Consider the following 20,204-nt stretch of genomic DNA (forward strand, 5'->3'; position numbering starts at 1 on the left):
TTTGTTTTATATATCTTATTAAATAAACAGTTAAAGATGCAGGGTCCAATTAAAAACCCTAATAGGACTAACAGCAATGGATCGGCTACAGCTGTGTAAGAGTAGTTAGCCAAGGAGACCAGGAGAACAAATTTTCATACCAATTTCTCTCATGTTGTCTTGGCTCTTCCTTATCTTTCTTTTTATTTTCAAATAATATTTTATTTTCATGGCACTGGGAATTGAACCCAGGGGTGCTCTCTACCTGTGAGCTACATTTCCAGCCCCTTTTTTTCAATATTTTCATTTTTATGTGGTACTGAGGATTGAACCCAGTGCTTCACATATGTGAGACAAACGCTCTGCCACTGACCCACAATCCCAACCCCAGCCCTTTTTAAGGCAAGGTCTCAACAAGTTGCCAAGGTTGGTCTTGTACTTAGAACCCTCCTCTGCCTTAGCCTCCCAAATAGCTGGAATTACAGGCATGCACCACCATGCCTGGATTTAAAATATTATTTTAAATATGGAAAAATGCAAGCAATAAACTCGAAACCCAAATTAACAAGTACTATAACATTTTCTCTATATTTTTCATTCCCTGTACTCCCCATAAACTTCTATGTTCTCATCACTCCTTTCTCACAGGCAACCATAATTATAGTTTGGTACAAATCCAGTCCAATTCTTACATTATCACTTCTCATTACAATACATTTTGCATTCTCAATGCACTGTATATTTTGTATTTTTATGGACTTACACAAATGATATTAATTTTACAAATTTATTTTCTCATTCAATATGTCTGTGGTATTATTCCATGTAGGTAATGGGGGGTTTAAAATCCAGTACCACAAACAAACAAAAAAATAAACAGCATGAAGGCAACAGGTTAATTCATTTTAACTGTGGTATTATGACTATACCAAAATTTGTCCATTTCCTTTCAGGAGATAAATTGGTTTATTCCTAATTTTTGGATAAATGTGCTAATTTCTTTCTAATTAGTGGTTCTCAAATGTAACATGCATCAGAATCACTTGGAATGCTTATTAAAACAGGTTACTTTAGGAACCTAACCCAATCCCCACAGTTTCTGATTCAGGAGAGGTCAAAGAGCTTTGAATTCTAACCCGTTACCAAGTAATGCTGGGCTTCTGGTCAGGAACCCCACTTTGAGAACTACTTAGAAATATAACTGCTAGGTCACAGATAGTGCATTTTTAACTGTGCTAGATTTGATCAAATTATTTTTATATAACAGTACTAATTTACAATGCTACCAGAAGGTTGAGTACTTATATACTCACATCCTCACCATTCTTTATATCAGACTAACTTCACCAACCTAAATGGGTATAAAATGATATTTTATTTTTACACTGAATAGTAAGGTTGAAAGAATATTTTCATGTTTATTAGATACTTTGATTTGCTATTCAGGCACATGTCTTTCACATCTTTTGCCCATTATTATTTTGTTTTTGGACCTCTTGTTACATTAATTGTTCTTTCTATATTCTTGATAGCTTTTGTTTGCAACTTACATTCATGGCAAATATCTAGTCCCAGTCCTCAAATCTGTTTTACATCATTGTTTTTAAAAGATACAATAAAATTTTAAATGTTTTCCCATGCTTTGTCTTTATTAAAAGTTTTCCCTATCTTAAGATTCTATTTTCTTCTTATGTGTACATTTTTAACCAACCTGATTTTTTTCCCTAAAGTGACAATGATCTAATTCCCTAACTTCTAACCTCTAGTATCAAAAGTCAATTGTGCTCAAAACAATTTTGTTTTTTTCCTCCCAAACAATTTTGAATACTCTAAGCTTCTGCTAATTTGGTTTATTTTTTGATTTCCTCTGTCTCTGCTCAAATATCATCTCACCAAAGTAGTCTTCCTTGACCTACCCTATGCAAAAAAAGCCCTACACTTAGGGAGATCTTCTTATCATACTGTAATTTTATTCATAGCACTTAAGACCACCAGAAACATTTGTCTGTATTTTCTAATGTTCATTTAAACCCTAAAAAGTAAACTTTATTCTTCCTTGACCATTTTCATTCACTGTTAAATTATGAATGACTTGAACAGTGCCTGGAATGTAGTAGAGATTCACTAAGTGATTCATTGACTTGTAGGGCCTTCTTGCTAAATTTTTACAAGATACAGATCTGTTCTGGGCTTTTCATTATATTCTACTGATCTACTTAACCATCCTGGCATTAAACCATATTGTTTATAATGATTTTGTAATAAGTTTTGATAACAAATACATACTTTTTAAGATTGTCTTGAGTATTCTTGGCTATTTGCTCTTCTATATCAATTTTAGAATCAGTATTCCACATTCATTAAGAAACCTTATTGTAATTTTGACTAGAACTATTAATTAGGAGAGAACTGATATTTTTCTTTGTATCTTTCCATTATGGATATGTTATGTATTAGCACACAGTCAGGTCTTTGTGTCTTCAATATTTTATAACTTTCTTAACAAAAACTCAAAATATCTTATTATCTTGGATTTAAAGTTTTGCCTGATCTGCTCATATTTTTTCTCATTTCCTATTCTTGTCATATTGTAAGAACTGGAGAAGCATTCACTAAGAACTACAAAACCATGTTGCAATAGTAATGTTGACAATTGGTATGTATCCTAGTCCTATACTTGATTCTAATGGAAATGCTTCTAAATTTCACCATCAGAAATATAATCTGTCAACATTTTGATGAAAATCAGCATCATGACTAGAAAATTTCCGTGCTATTCCTGATTTCCTAAAGCTTTTTTTTTAACTTATAAATGGGTTGTCAATTTTTTTATGTATTTTTTTCTGAGATGCACTAAAATAATCATGGATTTTGTCTTGCTACATAAAAATGTAGAGATTACAGTCACAGATTTTTTTTTTCAAATGTTTAACTATTTGTCCACTCTTGGTATAACTTGCTAATATTTTATTTGGAATTTCTGCAACTACACTTACAAGTTAGATTACTCTACAATTTTATTTTCTTTACAATTCCTATCAGGACTTCATATTAATATTGGCCTTCTAAGGTGAACTGGGTGGTTTTTCTTTCTTCAGTTTTTCTTCTTTCCTTTGTTTTTCCATTCTCTCTTTAATCCTACTTTAGTGGACAATTACACTTTTGTTCTTGGAGAGTTAATAACAATTACTTGTAAAATGGTCTTAAGTCTAGCATTTTGGTTTGAGATGAGGCAAAAGGGAAAACTTCTGACCACTACTTCAACTCTTTAATGATTACTGACTTATTCATTTCTATTTAATGGTTATTTGAACTTATTCATTTCTATTTGCATTAGTTCTGGTAGTTTATATTCTTCCAGAACACCATCTAGAGTTTGCTTATATTTTCAAATCTATTGGCAGAGATTATTTGTAGCATTTTTTATGACTTTTAAAATTTCTTGTGGTACCTGTACTTATGTCCTTATTTCATTCTTGATTTTGCTTATGTGTTTTTCCCCCCTTGGTCATATTTTCGGAGATCTAATACCTGTAAATAATCTTTTCAAATAATAAACCTCCAAAGTTCTTGAAAAATTTTCCCACTTGTTTATTACAAGTTCTCTTATTTTTGCTCTTTATTTCCTTCCTTCTACTTCCTTTGAATGTAGATATTCTTGACACTTTTCTATGCTGTTTAATACTTAACTCATTTCAATATCTCATTTATTAAATTGATAGTATTCTAATTTTATTTATATTGGTCTTACACATTTTTGGCTAATTTTGACATTTATTTTACATTAAGTTTTTTGGTTTCTTTGCTTAGATTATTTTTCTCAATTTCTTAATTACACCTGTGAATTATCTACTTCTATTTATGCCATGTATCTTTTTATCTTTGGAATGGTTAGGGCTTATAGAACAATGCTAAATAGCAAGCGACAAAAGCTATTCTGATTTTCATTCTAACATGAAGGCCTATCCTGATTCACAGCTGATTCTTGATAAAGCGGCTTTGTTTATTTCCCCTATTCACCCCTCATTCATCCATTTGTAAAACATTATTAACTGCTGATCATGTGCAAAACATTATTCTAGGTACTAGGGATATAGTAGCTGTCTATATAGCCTATATAGTAGTGTCTCTTCACTCACAGAACTGATATTATGGTTTCTCTTGAGGTTTCTAAGTTCCAGTAGATGTTTCTAAGCTCAGTATCTCTTCCAATACCAATAATTACCTCCAATTTTAAACACACACACTTGAATTTATGGCTTCTCTCAGCATCAATAACTAGCCAATATCTATAATGTTCCTGCCACTCCTTATTTCTTGCACCCCAATGTTGAAAAGACTCTTTGATAATATGGAATTATACTCCAAAACTATTCATTTCTTTCTTTTCAGTTAAAAAATTATTTTTTTCTTTTTCTTTTTTGGTACTGGGGATTGAACTCAGGGCACTCGACCACTGAACCACATCTCATCCTTATTTTGTATTTTATTTAGAGAGAGGGTCTCACTGAGTTGCTTACTGCCGCACTGTTGCTGAGGATGGCTTTGAACTCACTAGCCTCCTGCCTCAGCCTCCCTCAGCTGGGATTATAGGCGTTTGCCACTGCAGCTGGCCAGTTAAAAATTTTTAACAGCCACATTTATTTTGTTTTCAGTGAGATATATCTGCTCTAATTACTAAGTTTAATACTGAGAGTAGAAGTATTTTGTTGCCTCTGCAGTATTTCAGACAAGTAAACAGTATCACTATGTAAGTCACAGCTCAATTTCTTCTGTGAGCTTCCCTCCACCTGCATAAATACCTTACTCCCCCCTCTGTATCAATGATGGGGTTTATTTTAATAATGATAAATGGGAGCAATTTACAGACTTGCTTTTCTTCACTTTGTTTAGTTAATTTCAAGGAGAGAGTATCTAAATACCATTGCAAGTATCTTCAATACAGAAACAAAATTCCTATTAAGAAAATTTCACCAATTTGACAAATGTGCTTCAAATTCAGGTCTTCTTCGAATAATGCTTTTTAATAAAATTTAAATTATGTCTGACATTTTTTAGGAGTAATTACCACCATTTATAGTTTTAAAAACAATTTGCAATACTTAACATAGCAATAGTAGTTAAGCAATTTGAATTTCTTGGGTCTATTCAAGTTATTAAAAACGTAAAGTATGACCACATTTTATAAGATCATCAACATGAACATGTCATTAGAAATAAAAACAGAAAACTTTCCGATGACTTCCTATTGTACTTAGGGATAAAAATCTAAACTTACAAAGTCTGTAAGGCTCCCTATGATTGAGTTTCTTCCTTCTTCAAACTCTTTCCAAACTCAACTACATAGGCCTTCAATTCAGTTCCTCAAATTTACTCATGGTACAACTGCTCTAATTTCCATAATGCAGCCTCTTCCCTCTCATTTGAATCTCAGTTCAAGTGTTAATTCCTCCAATCTCCAGACCACCACCCACCCCCACCCATCATTCTCAATTTTTTTTGTGAGCTTCCCTGTTTTATTTTATCACGATACCGTGTTTTATTTCTTCATAGACTGTTAACAATATTTCTGTCTTATTTTCTCATTTATTACCTGTCTTCCTCACTGAAATATATACTCCTTAACTTCTTCTCTCTTTCAACACTAAACTCTTATATCTGCAAAAGATATTTATTACCTAAGTTTTAGAAACACATAAGTTTATTTAGCAGGCTACAGTTGTGGCTCAGTGGTAGAGAGCTTGACTAGCATGTGTGAAGCACTGGGTTAAATCCTCAGCACCATATTATAAAAAATAAAATAAAGGTAAAATGTCCATCTACAGCTAAAAGATGTTTTTAATTATAAAAAGTTTATTTAGCATTATCATACTGAAGATACACATCAGACTTTTCTGTTATTTCTAATATGAATAGCTGACATAAAAGGAAATAACCTATTATTTTATGTGTTTTATTTCTTTAGCTGTACAGAGAATTAATACTATTTTTTTCCTCCTCAGGTATAAGACTCAAAAAACTCTAGGGCTTAAGTGTTTTTCTTGCACAAAGGAAAAAGAATTTATAACTATTGAACAACTGCATAAGGTTCTAAAACACTCAAAAGAGTTTGTTTACAATTGTGGAACCTTGAAAAAGACCAGTATGAAATAAAAACTCTAAAAGTCTTTGAAATTGCTACAAAATACTAAGTTATAAAATCAATAACTTTTGTAAAGTTGAGATTCTAAACAATATTATTTAAACTATTGTCTTTACAAAGAAAATATTGCTTTAATTTCTGAGCAGAATACATAATAGATTAGCTAAAAGAAAAACAGTTTAAGAAAAAAATAGGAAAATTAAATGATAAATGATAGATCCAAATGAGAATTACATAATTCACTTTCATTTTCTTTTATAAATTTGTTTTAAGAAGGTGAAAACTCTTTTTAGCATGAAATGTACATTTTCACTGTGCTATACCATATGTAAATAAGTAAACATACCTGTTCTGATTTAAGTACATAAAGTTCCTGATGGAGTTTACCATTTTCACTTGATTGATCTGTCCCAGGTGAGGACTCATTTGTTACTGATGGTGAAAATAACTGTTCTTGTTTGCTTTCTCTTCTAATAGCCACATTTTCAAAAGAAATTTTCTCTTCCACTACTGTTTTTGATTCTTCTCCAAAATCTTCACCTACATTAGATAATGATCCTTGAGAATCCTTGTTTATAATAGTTACTATTCCATCTTGTAAAGGACTTAAATGAACATCACACATGTTTATATTTTCTGCTCTATGATGGTTAATTAGGAGTTCTAGCTCTTGACATCTCAATAGAATTTTCTCTTTTTCTTGCTTTAAAGATTTGACTTCTTCACTGAGAAAATTAACCTCACCATGTTTCTGTTTTAATTGTTCAAAGAGATCAGACAGTTTCTCTGACAATTCTAGCTTTTCTCGCTTGGTTACCTCAAGTTTTTCCATAAGTTCTGTTGTATCTTTCTCAACAACTTCACAGATTTCTAATGCCTCTGCGACAAAAGCTTTGTCAGTATCAAGCATGGCACTTTTCACTTTGATTGTAGCTGGATTTATCCTTTGTAAATGAAGCTCTTCATTAAGTGCTTTAAGTTTACTTTTATACTCTAATTCTTGTTTGTTTTTACTGTCTTCTAAATCATCTTTTACCTTGAGAAGGCAAGTATACTCCTCCTGTAACTCTTGATAGTTAGCTTCAAAATTTTTTTCAGCAAATGAAAATGTACTTCTTTGATTTTCAATTTCTTCATTTAGCTGAATACACTGTTGCTTGAGGGCCTCATTCTCTTTTGTAAGCATTTCCATTTCTTTTTGCCAGCTGCAATCTTTGGATATGGACTTGCTGGAGTCAATGAAAATCAATTTTTCTTCTTGTTCAGCAGGAACATAAATTTTCAACATGTCCTCAAAAGCTTTTTTCTCATTTTTAAGTATGTTATTTTCTGCTTCAAGTTGTGAAAACTTTTCTTTAAGGTCATCCTCTTTTTCCTTTATTTGTTTCTCCAATAATTCAATTTTAAGTTGTAATTCCTGAACTTCTTGTTCAAGCGTACCTTTTTCTTTTTTTTCTTGTCTTAATATTTCGATTTCCTCTTGGAGTTCATGCATCTGAAGGGTCATTTCTTCTGATTTTGAATCCATGATGGACTTCTGTAAATCTTTTAGTTTTGAAATTTCCAAAACCAACTGATTCTGCTTAGTTATCAAATTATCTTTTTCAAATTGCATTGTTTCCATCTTTTGACTCATTAAATTTTGTAAGCCATCTATCTGCTGTTTATAGTGAATGCCTAAGCTATCTTCAAGTTTTTCAATATTTATTCGATGTTCAAATTCTAAATCATCTTTTAGTTTCGAAAGTTCTTCTTCATGACTAAATAGGAGCTGTGTTCTCAGCCTCTCTAATTCAGCTTCTTGTGATTCAGCCATTCTGTCTAATACAGCATTTTTTTCTTTTTCCAACATTTCAAGTTTTATCTTGTAATTTGTAACTTTTGCTTCATGTTTTAACTCTAGTTCTTTCCTAGATTCAGATGCCAGAACAATCTCAGCTTTTAAAGTTTCCACTGTACTAAGGGACTTACGTGCTTCATTCAGTTGACTTTCTTGTTCAGCTATTATCATTCTAGCTCTCTGAATTTGGTCCCTTAAAAAGTTCAATTCTTCAAAAAGGTCATCAAGTTGTCTCTGCAGAGTAGATTTTTCTCCTGAAACTATTCCTAGTTCTTCTTGGAGTTTTTCCTTTTGCACATTAGTATCTTGTAATTTCATATTCAGTTCATTTATTGCCACGTTCATTAACTTTATTTGATCTTCATTAATTGTAATATTTAAATGTGATTTTAAAACACTCTCAATTTCTTCCTTATGTTGTGCTTTAAGTTCCTCTATCTGTGACATGTGTTGCTTTATTAACTCTTGTTTCATCTGTACTATCTGTTGCCCATACATTTCATCCATCTCTGCTCGGAGTTGTTCTAATCTTTTCTGCATTTCTTGTTCCACCATTTTCTGTACCACATCAGATTCAAACTGGCTATCTGTGTAATGACGTCTTTTCTGAAGGTCTTCAACTGTACCCATTAATTGTTTTATTTCTTCAGAACATTGTCTTTCTTTTTGCTTAGAATTAGCCAGCTCTAATTTCATACTTGCAATTTGTTCTTGTAATTCTCTCATTAATTTTTCAGTGGCTGTAACTTGATCCTTTAGCTCAAGATTCTTTTTTTCTTCTTCTGTTATTCTTATATTTAATGCCTGGATGATCGCCTCCTTTTCTTGTAATTCTTTTTTATTTGACTTTTCTACTTCATCTTGTTCCTTTAGAAAGAAAAGAAAATGAAAATATAAGAATGACATTTTTAGCTTCTGGCAACTTCTTATGGGTGTCTCCTTTTTATAAAATTCTATAAAAAGCAACTGTTGGGCCTGCCCCCCCCCCCCCCCCCGTTTTTCCCAGTACAAGGAGACCTAGGACTCAGTACATATGAGCAAACAATATAACAGTTTTACCCTTCTTGGGAAGAAATTTCTCTTACACTGTGCTGTGATTAAATATTTAAATTTAAAAATGCAATCTAATTTGCCTAGCATGTGTGAGGCCTTGGGTTTGATTTCTAGCACCACCAAAAAAGCAAAACAAAACAAAAACCAGTCTGACTAAAATATCTATATAAACTATCACATTTTCATTTTTCTTATTAACTGGTCAATATTCTAAATATAAGTATTTCTGATGGCTAGTTATAGTACTACATACTATCTAGACACTCTCAGAAGACACAAAAATATAAAAACCGGTCCTCCCCTGGATTCCCATAAGAAACAAAAAATAAATAAATAAATACCGGTCCTCCCCTGGATTCTAATGATTTGAAGGTATTTCATGGACAAGTGCTATAAAATGAGAACAACAACAAGAACTAAAGTGGATTCCTTAAAGTCTTCCTTAACTTTATTCCTGGGGTTTTAAGTGAGTCAGAAATTTAGGGATATGCAATGCTTAAGTGACTGAACAATTAGTGACACCTAAGACCACTACTGTATATTTACAGCATACCAACTTGGGCTTAGACCCACAGTTCACACAGAAAGATAAAAGACCATCAGATAATTTTCCCCAGTTCCTATCTTTGGAACTGGAGATTAGGCTAAGACAAGACATATTAACGCATATTCATTAAACAGTTAAGAGCTATAGTCCCAAAGCCAAGGAAATAAGTGAAATCCATATAACTGATGAAAATATAGGTAAGGAAGTAAAGTTATCTTAAGGAGACACGAGTCCTTGCCAAACAGGACTTTTAGGCGCCTTGAATAAATGTACTAAGAAAATGTAGGCATTGATCAATTGAGTATAGTTCTTGGAAGAAGACCAACGCACCATCAACCTTTTAGAAGTCTGATCCCTCTCGAAAAACCATACTGAATGCAGAAAACAATGTTGGGAGTTACAGCAAGGAGCATTTAAGAAGTTTAGTCTACAGACATGAACATTACTACTCTGAGATGGATGTAACAGGTTATCTCAACCTCATGCCACTGAACATCTGATTCCTCCAACACCCTTTCATCTAATACTTAATAAACAACTTTTTAAATTATTACCTGGCTTTTAAAATTCATCTGTCCATAGAAAGAATATAAAATCCAATGAGCTTAAAATCTGAAGTTTGTGATAATTATTTCTCATTGTAAATTCACTGTCTTATATTTAGACTTAAACATTAACCTCTTGAACTAATTCACCTCTGACATAGCTCAAGAAAAAAAAATATGACTTCTGAGCCTAACAAATAAAGGCCAAATTTTGCACTACATAAACCAAGGTTATCTTGTGCAGCCTCTTGAGTGAGACTATGAGCTGTTGTCTGAGTGTCACATATTCCTTTTCCAATTACATCATATGTTATTACCAAGTGCTGAGCCTTCTTAATTTCTACACTAGAATGCAACATTAGTAAATTAGTGTAATCTATTAATCCTGGTATTTCTATCTGTACAATAAAGATAAATTTCCTCTATCTCCCAGAACGTGTTTGAGGTTAAAATAAAATAATTAAGGTATTTTATTTTTACTGAGCTTTATACAAATATATTCATATACTAGAAAGATGGAACCTATATAAAATGTAAAATCAGGACTGGGGCTGGGTCTCAGAGGTAGAGTGTTTGCCTCACACACATGAGGCACTGGGTTCAATTCTCAGCACCACATAAAAATAAATGAATACATAAAGATATCTTGTTCATCTACAACTAAAAAAATTTTTAAAAAAGTAAAATCAGTTCATGATGGTCAATTTTAGCTAAACTGTTAATAACTAGTTTTGAAAAATGTTAACATTGATATAAAAATCTGTTATAATTTTATTTCCTGATTTACTATAAGATGAAAGGAACACTCCTCATAAAAGAAAATAACTTAATTCAACACTGTCCAACACCTAATATGATAACCATAATTCTTCATTCAACTATTAAACACCACAAATTCACAGTTTTCTTTGTTTAGCTTTTTTCAAATTACATGGTTTTAAATCACTTGTTCTATGTTACAAAACTGAGAGCCCTTCAGTCAAGGAAACCTCTATTTTTAGAACTACACCTGAAAGAGTGGGGAATAATATACTTCCTGTTTGTGACTACTATAACACAGGAGGTTTGGAGGATTAGGATAATGAGCTTTTGACTATCAATATAGTTACTTCAGCTGCTCTGACAGAACTACTTCTCAAAGGGATTAAATTTTTTGAAAACTGAGAAATTAAAATATAATAATAAGAACAATAAAAGTATTATTGCTAACATTCAAATAAACAGTTTATTTTCATTACTAAAATGAATTACATAAATTTTAGATTATCTGAAATTATACTGCCTAGTGACAATAAGAAATAATAAAATCCTAGATCCAGGCACTTTCAACTTAGGCCTCGATTGTCTTTCTACGCTTACCCTCCAGAAAGACAATTCCAAAGCCTATTGCTTTCTAAGTAAATTACTTTTTGCTCCCTATACATTTTCAACATTTCAGCCTGGGTCTTTATGCCCACTCCATACCCCACAAAGAATATCCTGCCTATCTCTATTTGTCATGAATTCATAAACAATTCTCTTGATTACCAAATAGGTATTGAATAGCTGTTCCATATATTATACCAATTTATGGGTAAACAAAATATAAATAACACATTATTCCAATTTATAGATCTATCTCAAATATTACTTCCCTGCTGATGTCTACCCTGAATCTTTTCCTCATAATTCAGACCTCGTCAAAACATTCATAACACTTGTTACCTGCACTTACTTTTTATTTTGTGGTAACTTGTGTACATGCCGCACCTCTCCATGGGTTCAGTGAAGAAAGGGGACATCTTAAGGTCCGTCATATATCTTTTGCAAGGGTTACTACAGAATAGGTATTCTGTAAACACTTGCATAATCTTTAAATTACCTTAATTGAAAAGCATGCCCTTCTCATAATTTTAATTTGTACATTTCCTATTTTTCAAAGAGGAGTCTCTGGAGTCAGATAACTGAGCTTTGAAATCTGGCTCTATCAATACATCACTTCTGCACCTGGATTATTTCCTTCATCTTGCATTGTCTTGGTACCATCATTTGTAAATGATAAAGGTACCCTTATCTCATGGGGTTGTAGTGATGATTCAATGCATTAATATGTGTAAGAGGCTTTGAATACTGCCTGTTATAGAGTAAGTACTTAATAAGTGCTAGTTAAGGCTTTTGTTATCCAAACAATATTCTTGTCTTGGTAATTTCTCAACTTCCTGTAGAATCTTCTGGTTTATAAAATATGCTGTATTATATGTATTCTCCATCTTCATTGTTCCCAGATTCTGTATTTGCCTACTTGCTCAAATTTATTTGAAACCCACAAATCCATACCAATGGTGCTTTCATAGACATTTGAAGACACACACAGAGTGATGGAAAGAAATTTGAGTTACTGTAAAATGATGTTCAGCTACATTCAAACACGGTGATCACACTGCCTTGTTTAAGCTCTCACAGAGCAAAAAAGAGGACAGAGATGGCAAGGATCAGAGTGCAGTGTAGTGCAAGGAGCTCAGAATTTCAACTCTGGCACCTGTTAATGGGGAAGCTTCAGGCAAATCACATCTGAACTTCAACTTCTCAAAAAAACAAACAAAAAAATGGAATCTACTAGCATGAATTGCTTTTAAGATTAAAGATTACAATCCATGTGATACATTTCCTACCAGGAGCACTTATTGACTAAATAATTCCCCCAAACTGGAATATAACTCAAGTGAATAAAAAGAATCAACCACAATTTTTTTCTAGTTTAAATTTACAAATTTTCTTTTTCAGAATTTTATAATCATGGCTAAAATAAGAAGAAATACATTTAGTTGGAGGAAAAAGGATAAAAATCCTAGTCATAAAAATAGATTCTCCTGAGACTTTAGTTTAACATAGGCAGATCACTTTTAAGGAGCAGAGTAATGAGTAGTATCATCTTTAAAACTATTACTACGAAATTCTCAATGTTTTTGAAATATATTATTTTATATACTCAAAGAGTTTGTCTCAATTATGAAATTTTGGGTGCATATGCATAAAAAAAGATAAACACCTCCATTAAAAACTTTAACGTTAATTACAAAGCTGCTACAAGTAGGTTGACTTCCTTAAGACACACATACCATTTCATACACTTTAATTTTCTCCTGTAAGAAATTAATTTGCATTTTGAAGTCTTCTTTCTTTTTTTGATAATCTTCTAATAGATGGTCTTGTTCTTCAAGCTGTTGTTGATGAGTGAGAATCTGTTGTTTGGCTTGCAGTAAATCTGCAGCTGTGTTACTGCGAGTGCTGTTTCGTAGAGTTTCACTAGCCTGTAACTTGAAAATAGAAAGAAATCTCAAAATATTAAATTTTGAAGTGACACTTTATTGTACCCTCAGCCCACAGGGGTTCTCTGGAAACTATGCTCACTTCATCGGCTTACTATCTCAGTCAACAAGTTTCCATGCTGTCAACATGCTGATAGGTCATGTGCACTTTGGGTAATGAGCCAAAGAATTTACCTTTCACATTATAAAGCTGAGAAGATAGGAGAAATAAGACAGGCAGACAGGCAGAGAAAAATGCGGACTGAAAGTTCTTCCTGGATTCTTGATGACTTTTCAAACTCTAGTTCCAATTTCTCTCAGAGTTCTGATTGTATTTCTGCCCTTAAGTTCTATAAACAAGCCTGTATTCTTACCTTAAATTCCTCCCTTTTGTTTAACGCAATTAGATTATAGTTCCAACTAAAAATAAATGGAATATATCCAGTTGTCAGTCTAGTTATAATTGAGAACCTAATTAACATAAAACCATACCAGGGTTGGAAAAAGTAGGGTGTAACTGCAGGTTAAATTTCTGCAAAAATACACCTGATAAGACTTTGTAGAATTTTTAAATAGAGACAGGGAAGAAGTACAAAGAAAACAACAGCAAGAAACTACCCAAGAAGTATAAATTAAATTCTTGATTAACATAACACTTATTCACTAGTTTTTCCAGTACGAATAAACAAATGGCTTTATAACAGATTTGTTCTAGAAAGTGAAAAAATTTAAAAATTCATTATAAAAATCGAGTAAGTCTTGTTCTACTTGTAATACTTACTTGTTGGAATTGTATCTGCAATTTTTGACTTTGCTCCGTCAACTCTAAAAATTTTGTCACCGTTTCGTCCCTTTCCCTTCTTGCCTGTTGTAAATTGGCGGTGAGCTGTGTGATAATACTATCTCTTTGTTTAACTGCTGCTTCAAATTCTTGTAACTAAAGGAAATCAGTGAAAATAATTACATTCTAGGCTTATATTTTACATAAAACTGGTTATCATTGTTACAAGCAACTTTTTAAAAAATATGAGATTCAAAACACATCAGTGGAATTCTTACAATTTGTATGCTATCTCCCACATTTGAAAGCTATGAGCTTTAAGAAATTTGTTTTACTTCCAAATCAATCTGAAAGAAATTAATGTGCACATGCAAAAAATTTTCACTTGTTCTGGCTTTTCTATATATCTAATTCTAGAAGCAAATGCCTTTATATTGGGGAGCTCCCCCAATCTGTTACCGGGCAACACCACCAACTTGTTTTTGGAGAGGATGAAACTGAAATCTATTCTGTCATCCTCATTAATATCCCATTTTCATCTTGATTCATAACTGATTACTTAATACAAGAGATCTCACTCTAACTGCAGATTTACAGGGACTTGCTGACATTCTTAATGGGTTTAAGTCATCATTTAAAAAAAATATGATTTATACCACAATTTTCTTTCAGGCTCATTAGAAAAACATCTGTCCTGAAATCACTGAAGTTATTTTACTCTATCTTATTAAGGTAAATAAACAAAGTAACATACATGTTACCCCTATTAGTTGAATTCTAGGTGTAAAATGGGATTCTTAATACTATGTGCAAGAACCCCATTTTTCTCGTGAATGAGATAATCTTAAGTTAACACCTGTAATTCTCATTAAATAAAAAACTATCACTAAAATTTGCTGGAGGGCTGGGGATGTGGATCAAGTGGTAGTGCACTCGCCTAGCATGCATGAGGCACTGGGTTTGATTCTCAGCACCACATGCAATTCGTCAGTCACATAGGTGGCCCTCATTTCTTCCAGTTCTCTGTTCAGTTCTTCGGGCTCATGTTCAGGTTTTCCAACTAAACCGTTTTCTATCAACTCTAGGTGAGTCTCACTATAGTGTGCGCCTTGTTCAGAATAAGAATCAATGACACCAAATTCTTCTTCCTAAATTAATCCAATATTTTTAATAATTCAGTACTAGCAACATTCCTGAGAGAGGAATTCGAATATTGAATTCCATAGCAAAATCCACTTTAAAACATCACTCTTCACTTTGAAGTTCACTTCTATGGTAATCTGGTTTGCTATTAATGTGATATTACCCCTAAACAGCATATCTGCAAATTTTGTTCCAATTCCATGTTATAATAAAAATGAGGTAACTTTGTTTTGTTAAGCAGTAAAGAAGATCTAGTAACTTTTAGAAATCACATACAGAAAGAATTACATACAGGAGAAAGCTTGGTTAGTAAGTCAAATGGTTTTAAATAATAAAAAATATTAGTATCATGAGTAGTTTTATATACTGTACCATTAATAAATTGGTAGGCTTTCCTGTTTTCACCACATTACAGCAATCATTTACCTGTATAAAAACAATTTCCTGATATATTATGATAGACCAAATTTTATTTACCTAACAATAATATTTCTACTAACTGTGTATCTTTTACATCTAGGGAAAATGCCTTAATAGCAAAACAAATATGGTAATTATATTTAACTAAAGTATCTAAGAGGCATATCAAATGCCAATCATTCCTCAAACATCTAAGTTCTTACAATGCAAAAGACACTTTCATTTAAGTTAACTGAAGTTCTAAGTGCAGTTCCTATTTAGTCTTCAGAAAGAAAACTAAAAGCTTCAAGTTACTAGATCTTCTTTTACAAAATGCTTCCTTAAAATTAGCTAAATATATTTTTAAAATTAAGCCTTATTTATTTTCAAATAAAACCATTTACTGGTATAAATTTTATTAAAGGCTAGTAAGCAAGCCAAGGGAAATAAAGAGGTAAAGAACACTCCCCTAAAAACTTTCCTCTGGGGATAGTACTATTGCTAGTCATGCATATCCAGACAGATGTGGGGGCTTTCTTTAACATATCACCACTTGTCTGTAGAACAGATATTTTGTAGTAAGAGAAAGGAGGATGATAGAATATGTATATAGGGTTTAAGGAGTGGGAAATTAATTTCTTATCAATTAATCATTTAATTGCCTTTTTACCACTAAGAATACAAAAACCAACTTCATTCCTGCCCACATTCCTGCCCATATCTTAAGCCTTCACAATTCTATGTTAATAGAACCCAGGATAATGAAATTGTTAACATTGAAATATGTAGGACAGACTAGTCAGAATGTCTAGAGTTAGGATTAAGTCTGTATGAGCCATGACACATTAAAAAGTAAAAATCCTAGGACTGAAGATGTAGCCCAGTTGTAGAGCATCTGTCTAGCATGTGCAAGGCCCAATACCCACAACTGCCAAATAAAAGGGGGAGAGGGTCCTAACTAAGAGACTTTTAAAAAATCAGTTTGATTCCTCTACTTTTATTCTAAGAATAATCTCTGAGAAATAAAGCTAAAGGGAAGGCAAAAAAACAAGTTTTGTTAACACATTATTGTAATTGGTGAAAAACCACAAGAATGTAGAATACTACTTCTAGATATAAAGTCACTTGTGATAATTTTCAAATTATAATACTTCTAAATTTCAATTAGTTTTTCATGACTCAGAAATGACACATTCTAATTTTAGTACACACTAAAATTTCTATTTTGAAGTAACAGTGTAATAAAATGAATATTTGTAAATATCATCAAAGATCATGTCAAATACCATGTTATCAGTATTACATAAATTATTTATCCAGTATAATAGTTATATCTAATACCTCTATAGCAAATATTCAGTTAGTTCTCCTCTAATTCAGTTTAAACATATTTATAATGCCCCACAATGAGTTGGTTAGGATCTATCTCCAAGTACTTTCTGGCCATCATGTTGCCCATTGTTAGTTCTCCTCTAATTCAGTTTAAACATATTTATATTGCCCCACAATGAGTTGGTTAGGATCTATCTCCAAGTACTTTCTGGCCATCATGTTGCCCATTGTAGAGTTGTCTTGAAGTGCCTGGACTGTTATGATCTGCTCTGAGTTCGCTGTTTAGCCCTGAGTGCTAGTCACAATGCAGCAGGTTGAAGACAGCCTACTGGAGGACTGTCACAACCTTCATAACTAAGATTCTCAACTTCTTATCTAAGATTTTTTTCATAAGTTTGCAGAAGAGTTCTCAAACTTCACCTCACTCTCCTCCATTTCATTCTTCTCATCCTCATCTTTAGTTAGTTGCAGGCCTTCCCACCAAATTCCCCAAGCTATAGCATATAATACTCATCAATATACAAACTGAAAGCCCTGTTTCTCCACTCCACAAAAGCAGAGTTGCTATCTGATCTTTGCTCTCATCAGTGATGAGACCTGAGTCTCCTTCAGGCAACAGACATTTTTGACAGAAAAGTGATCTCACCTCCAGACTGGGAGGTATGATAGTCAAGCAGCTCAGAAAGGCATCAGTAGTTATTGGGAGTCCTCAGAGCTTCTAGGTTTTAGAGAGTTTAAGAGAATGCCTCTGAAATTTTTTTCCCTGTAGTTTTCTTTATTTTGTGCCAGCTCAGAAAAAAGCTCAAGGCAAATTTTAACAATGTCTTTGTGAATGACTTTCAAGATTTTTCTCTGCTGAAGCATTTTCTTGGGAGATGTTCAGAGGCAGGTCCTCAGAGAACCACACCATGGAAAAAGTTGAGATAATTCTGGTTTGCAAGTACAAGGCTAGCCTGAGCAACTTAGCAAGTAAGTTTCAAATAAAAACAGCTGGGAATGTAGCTCAGTGGTAGAGCGACCCTGGGTTCAATCCCCAGTAACAAACACACACCCACACTCAAACAACAAAAATAAAAACTAATATGTTAATTTAAGAACATAGTTTTTTGAGCTGGGATTGTGGCTCAGCGGTAGAGTGCTTGCCTAGCATGGGCAGGACCTGGGTTTGATTCTCAGCACCACATTAAAAAATAATAATAAAATAAAGGCATCACGTTGTGTCCATCTACAAAAAAGATTCATATTCATTCTCATTCTCTCTCTCTCTCTCTCTCTCTCTCTCTCTCTTAAAAAAAGGACATAGTTTTTCTATTAGAAGCCTACAATAAATTCAGACTTATGAAATATACTAAGTTGCTTAAACATTCAGAGTAAAGAATAATTTTCCATGTACTCTAAACTTGGGAGCAAAGAAATGACAATCATATCTAAAAAGAATAAGATAACAAAGTGATACTTATTGCAAACATATAAAGAAGGCAGGTATTTCTTAAGAGACCAATGCCTATTGTATAGTTTATCACCTAAAATAAAAATCATCATTGTCAGGCATGGTGATGCACACCGTTAATCCCATCTTCTCAGGAAGCTGAGACAGGAGGATCACAAGTTCAAAGATAGCCTGGGCAACTTAGTGAGAATCTATCTTAAAATAAAACTGAAAAAGGGCTTGGTGACAAAGTGCTTTCCTAGCATGTACAAGGCCCTGAGTTCAATGCCCATGCACACGCACAACACTACAGCAACATTAATTCCAATAAACATTTATATATATAAATGTGTATATATGTGTGTGTGTATATATATATATATATACACACACATACATATATATACACACATACATATATATACACACACTAGTATTCAAACATTTGTAAAAAGCATTACTATAAAAATCATACTAATTATAAAATTTTTACTATGTTAAATGGCTATCTTAAAATGGTCATGGATCCTAGAAATGCAGACTCACTTTCCTAAAAACCAAGATAGGGCTGCTATATAATTAAGAATTAAGCAATTCAAACAGTTAAGACTTTAGCTAACCACTGGAAAAAGATACAGCAGTAAAATATTATTTTCAGTTTTTCAATCCATTTATATTATATTATGTTACCTTAAATTATATTAAATATATACAGAAGCATATAAATTTATAAGAAATAAAGTACAAAAAATCAATAATTTCAAAAAAAATATCAATTTTATCTATGACATTTTTAATTGGGATATGTTAGTCTTACCTCCGAAGTATAATCTTCTGCTGTGGTTGAAATCTCACTTTCCGGCTACAACAAAAGTAAAACATGATTACAATTATGACATTTTTCCCCTGCTAAATATCATACTTTACAAAAAAAAAAAAAAAAAAATCCTGCTTTACTAAGACGTTGCTGTTAGTAACGATAGAAAATTCAAAAAAATACTATTAAAAAACTAGTAAAAATTATCCAAATCTTTAAAAATTTCATTTCATTATGAATTATAATGACTTATAATAATGCATGTAAAGTTTATAACAAGGCATTGTTATAAATACAAAAGTACCAAGAACTTTTACATATATAGTAGATGTCATCTGTAAGCCAAAAGCATCAAAGACACCATTCCTCTAATTCATGTAACTCTTTTAAATAAAAGTAAATCCTTAACATGCCATCAGAAAAGTTCAAGTTCTTTATAAGAATCATCAGTTCTTGATGCTAAAAAGTCAATGACTTTGTCAAGCTTCCCTCAGGTGGATGTTAATGACTTTTCACTGCCACTACTTTCTAGTTAAAGGTAGAATGTTTTAAAATCTGGATGAATACTTACATCAATAGAAAAGACCTCCTCATGCTTAAGCATTTCTTCATTGTTTAGAGTTCTCATTATTGTGGATTCAGGCATCACGGCTGATCCAACACCCTGAGAACTATTTGTGAACATCTCCTCACTCTTTGATTGATCAATATTCAAGCCATGAACATCATTTTTACTGCTTGAGGTTTTCTTCTTTTTTGGCTTCTTATGAGGATTTTGTCCATCCAATCGAGCTCTTCTTTGTCGAAACTGGGCAAGCTACAGGAAAAAAGTATCATTAATATCAATGATAATTTTTCTTTGGGATCACTTTATTTAAAAGATCAAACTATCACCAAATTAAAACGATGA

The 20,204-nt window shown here is 32.5% G+C and overlaps 1 protein-coding gene across 1 annotated transcript in view; it reads right to left on the reverse strand.

The window, feature by feature from the left end:
• The window catches only part of LOC143389702 (A-kinase anchor protein 9-like), a 72,690-nt gene that overhangs the window by 32,597 nt on the left and 19,889 nt on the right, over positions 1 to 20,204 (reverse strand). Inside the window, exons 2-8 of the mRNA XM_076842577.1 lie at positions 19,866 to 20,111; positions 19,295 to 19,339; positions 15,690 to 15,743; positions 15,149 to 15,322; positions 14,175 to 14,330; positions 13,205 to 13,402; positions 6,468 to 8,828 (exon numbers count right to left, since the gene is read on the reverse strand). Of these exons, the coding sequence (XP_076698692.1) occupies positions 6,468 to 8,828; positions 13,205 to 13,402; positions 14,175 to 14,330; positions 15,149 to 15,322; positions 15,690 to 15,743; positions 19,295 to 19,339; positions 19,866 to 20,111 (3,234 nt within the window). The remainder of the gene's footprint in view (positions 1 to 6,467; positions 8,829 to 13,204; positions 13,403 to 14,174; positions 14,331 to 15,148; positions 15,323 to 15,689; positions 15,744 to 19,294; positions 19,340 to 19,865; positions 20,112 to 20,204) is intronic.

Source organism: Callospermophilus lateralis, unplaced genomic scaffold (genome assembly GCF_048772815.1).
Source record: "Callospermophilus lateralis isolate mCalLat2 unplaced genomic scaffold, mCalLat2.hap1 Scaffold_63, whole genome shotgun sequence".
NCBI lineage: Eukaryota > Metazoa > Chordata > Mammalia > Rodentia > Sciuridae > Callospermophilus > Callospermophilus lateralis.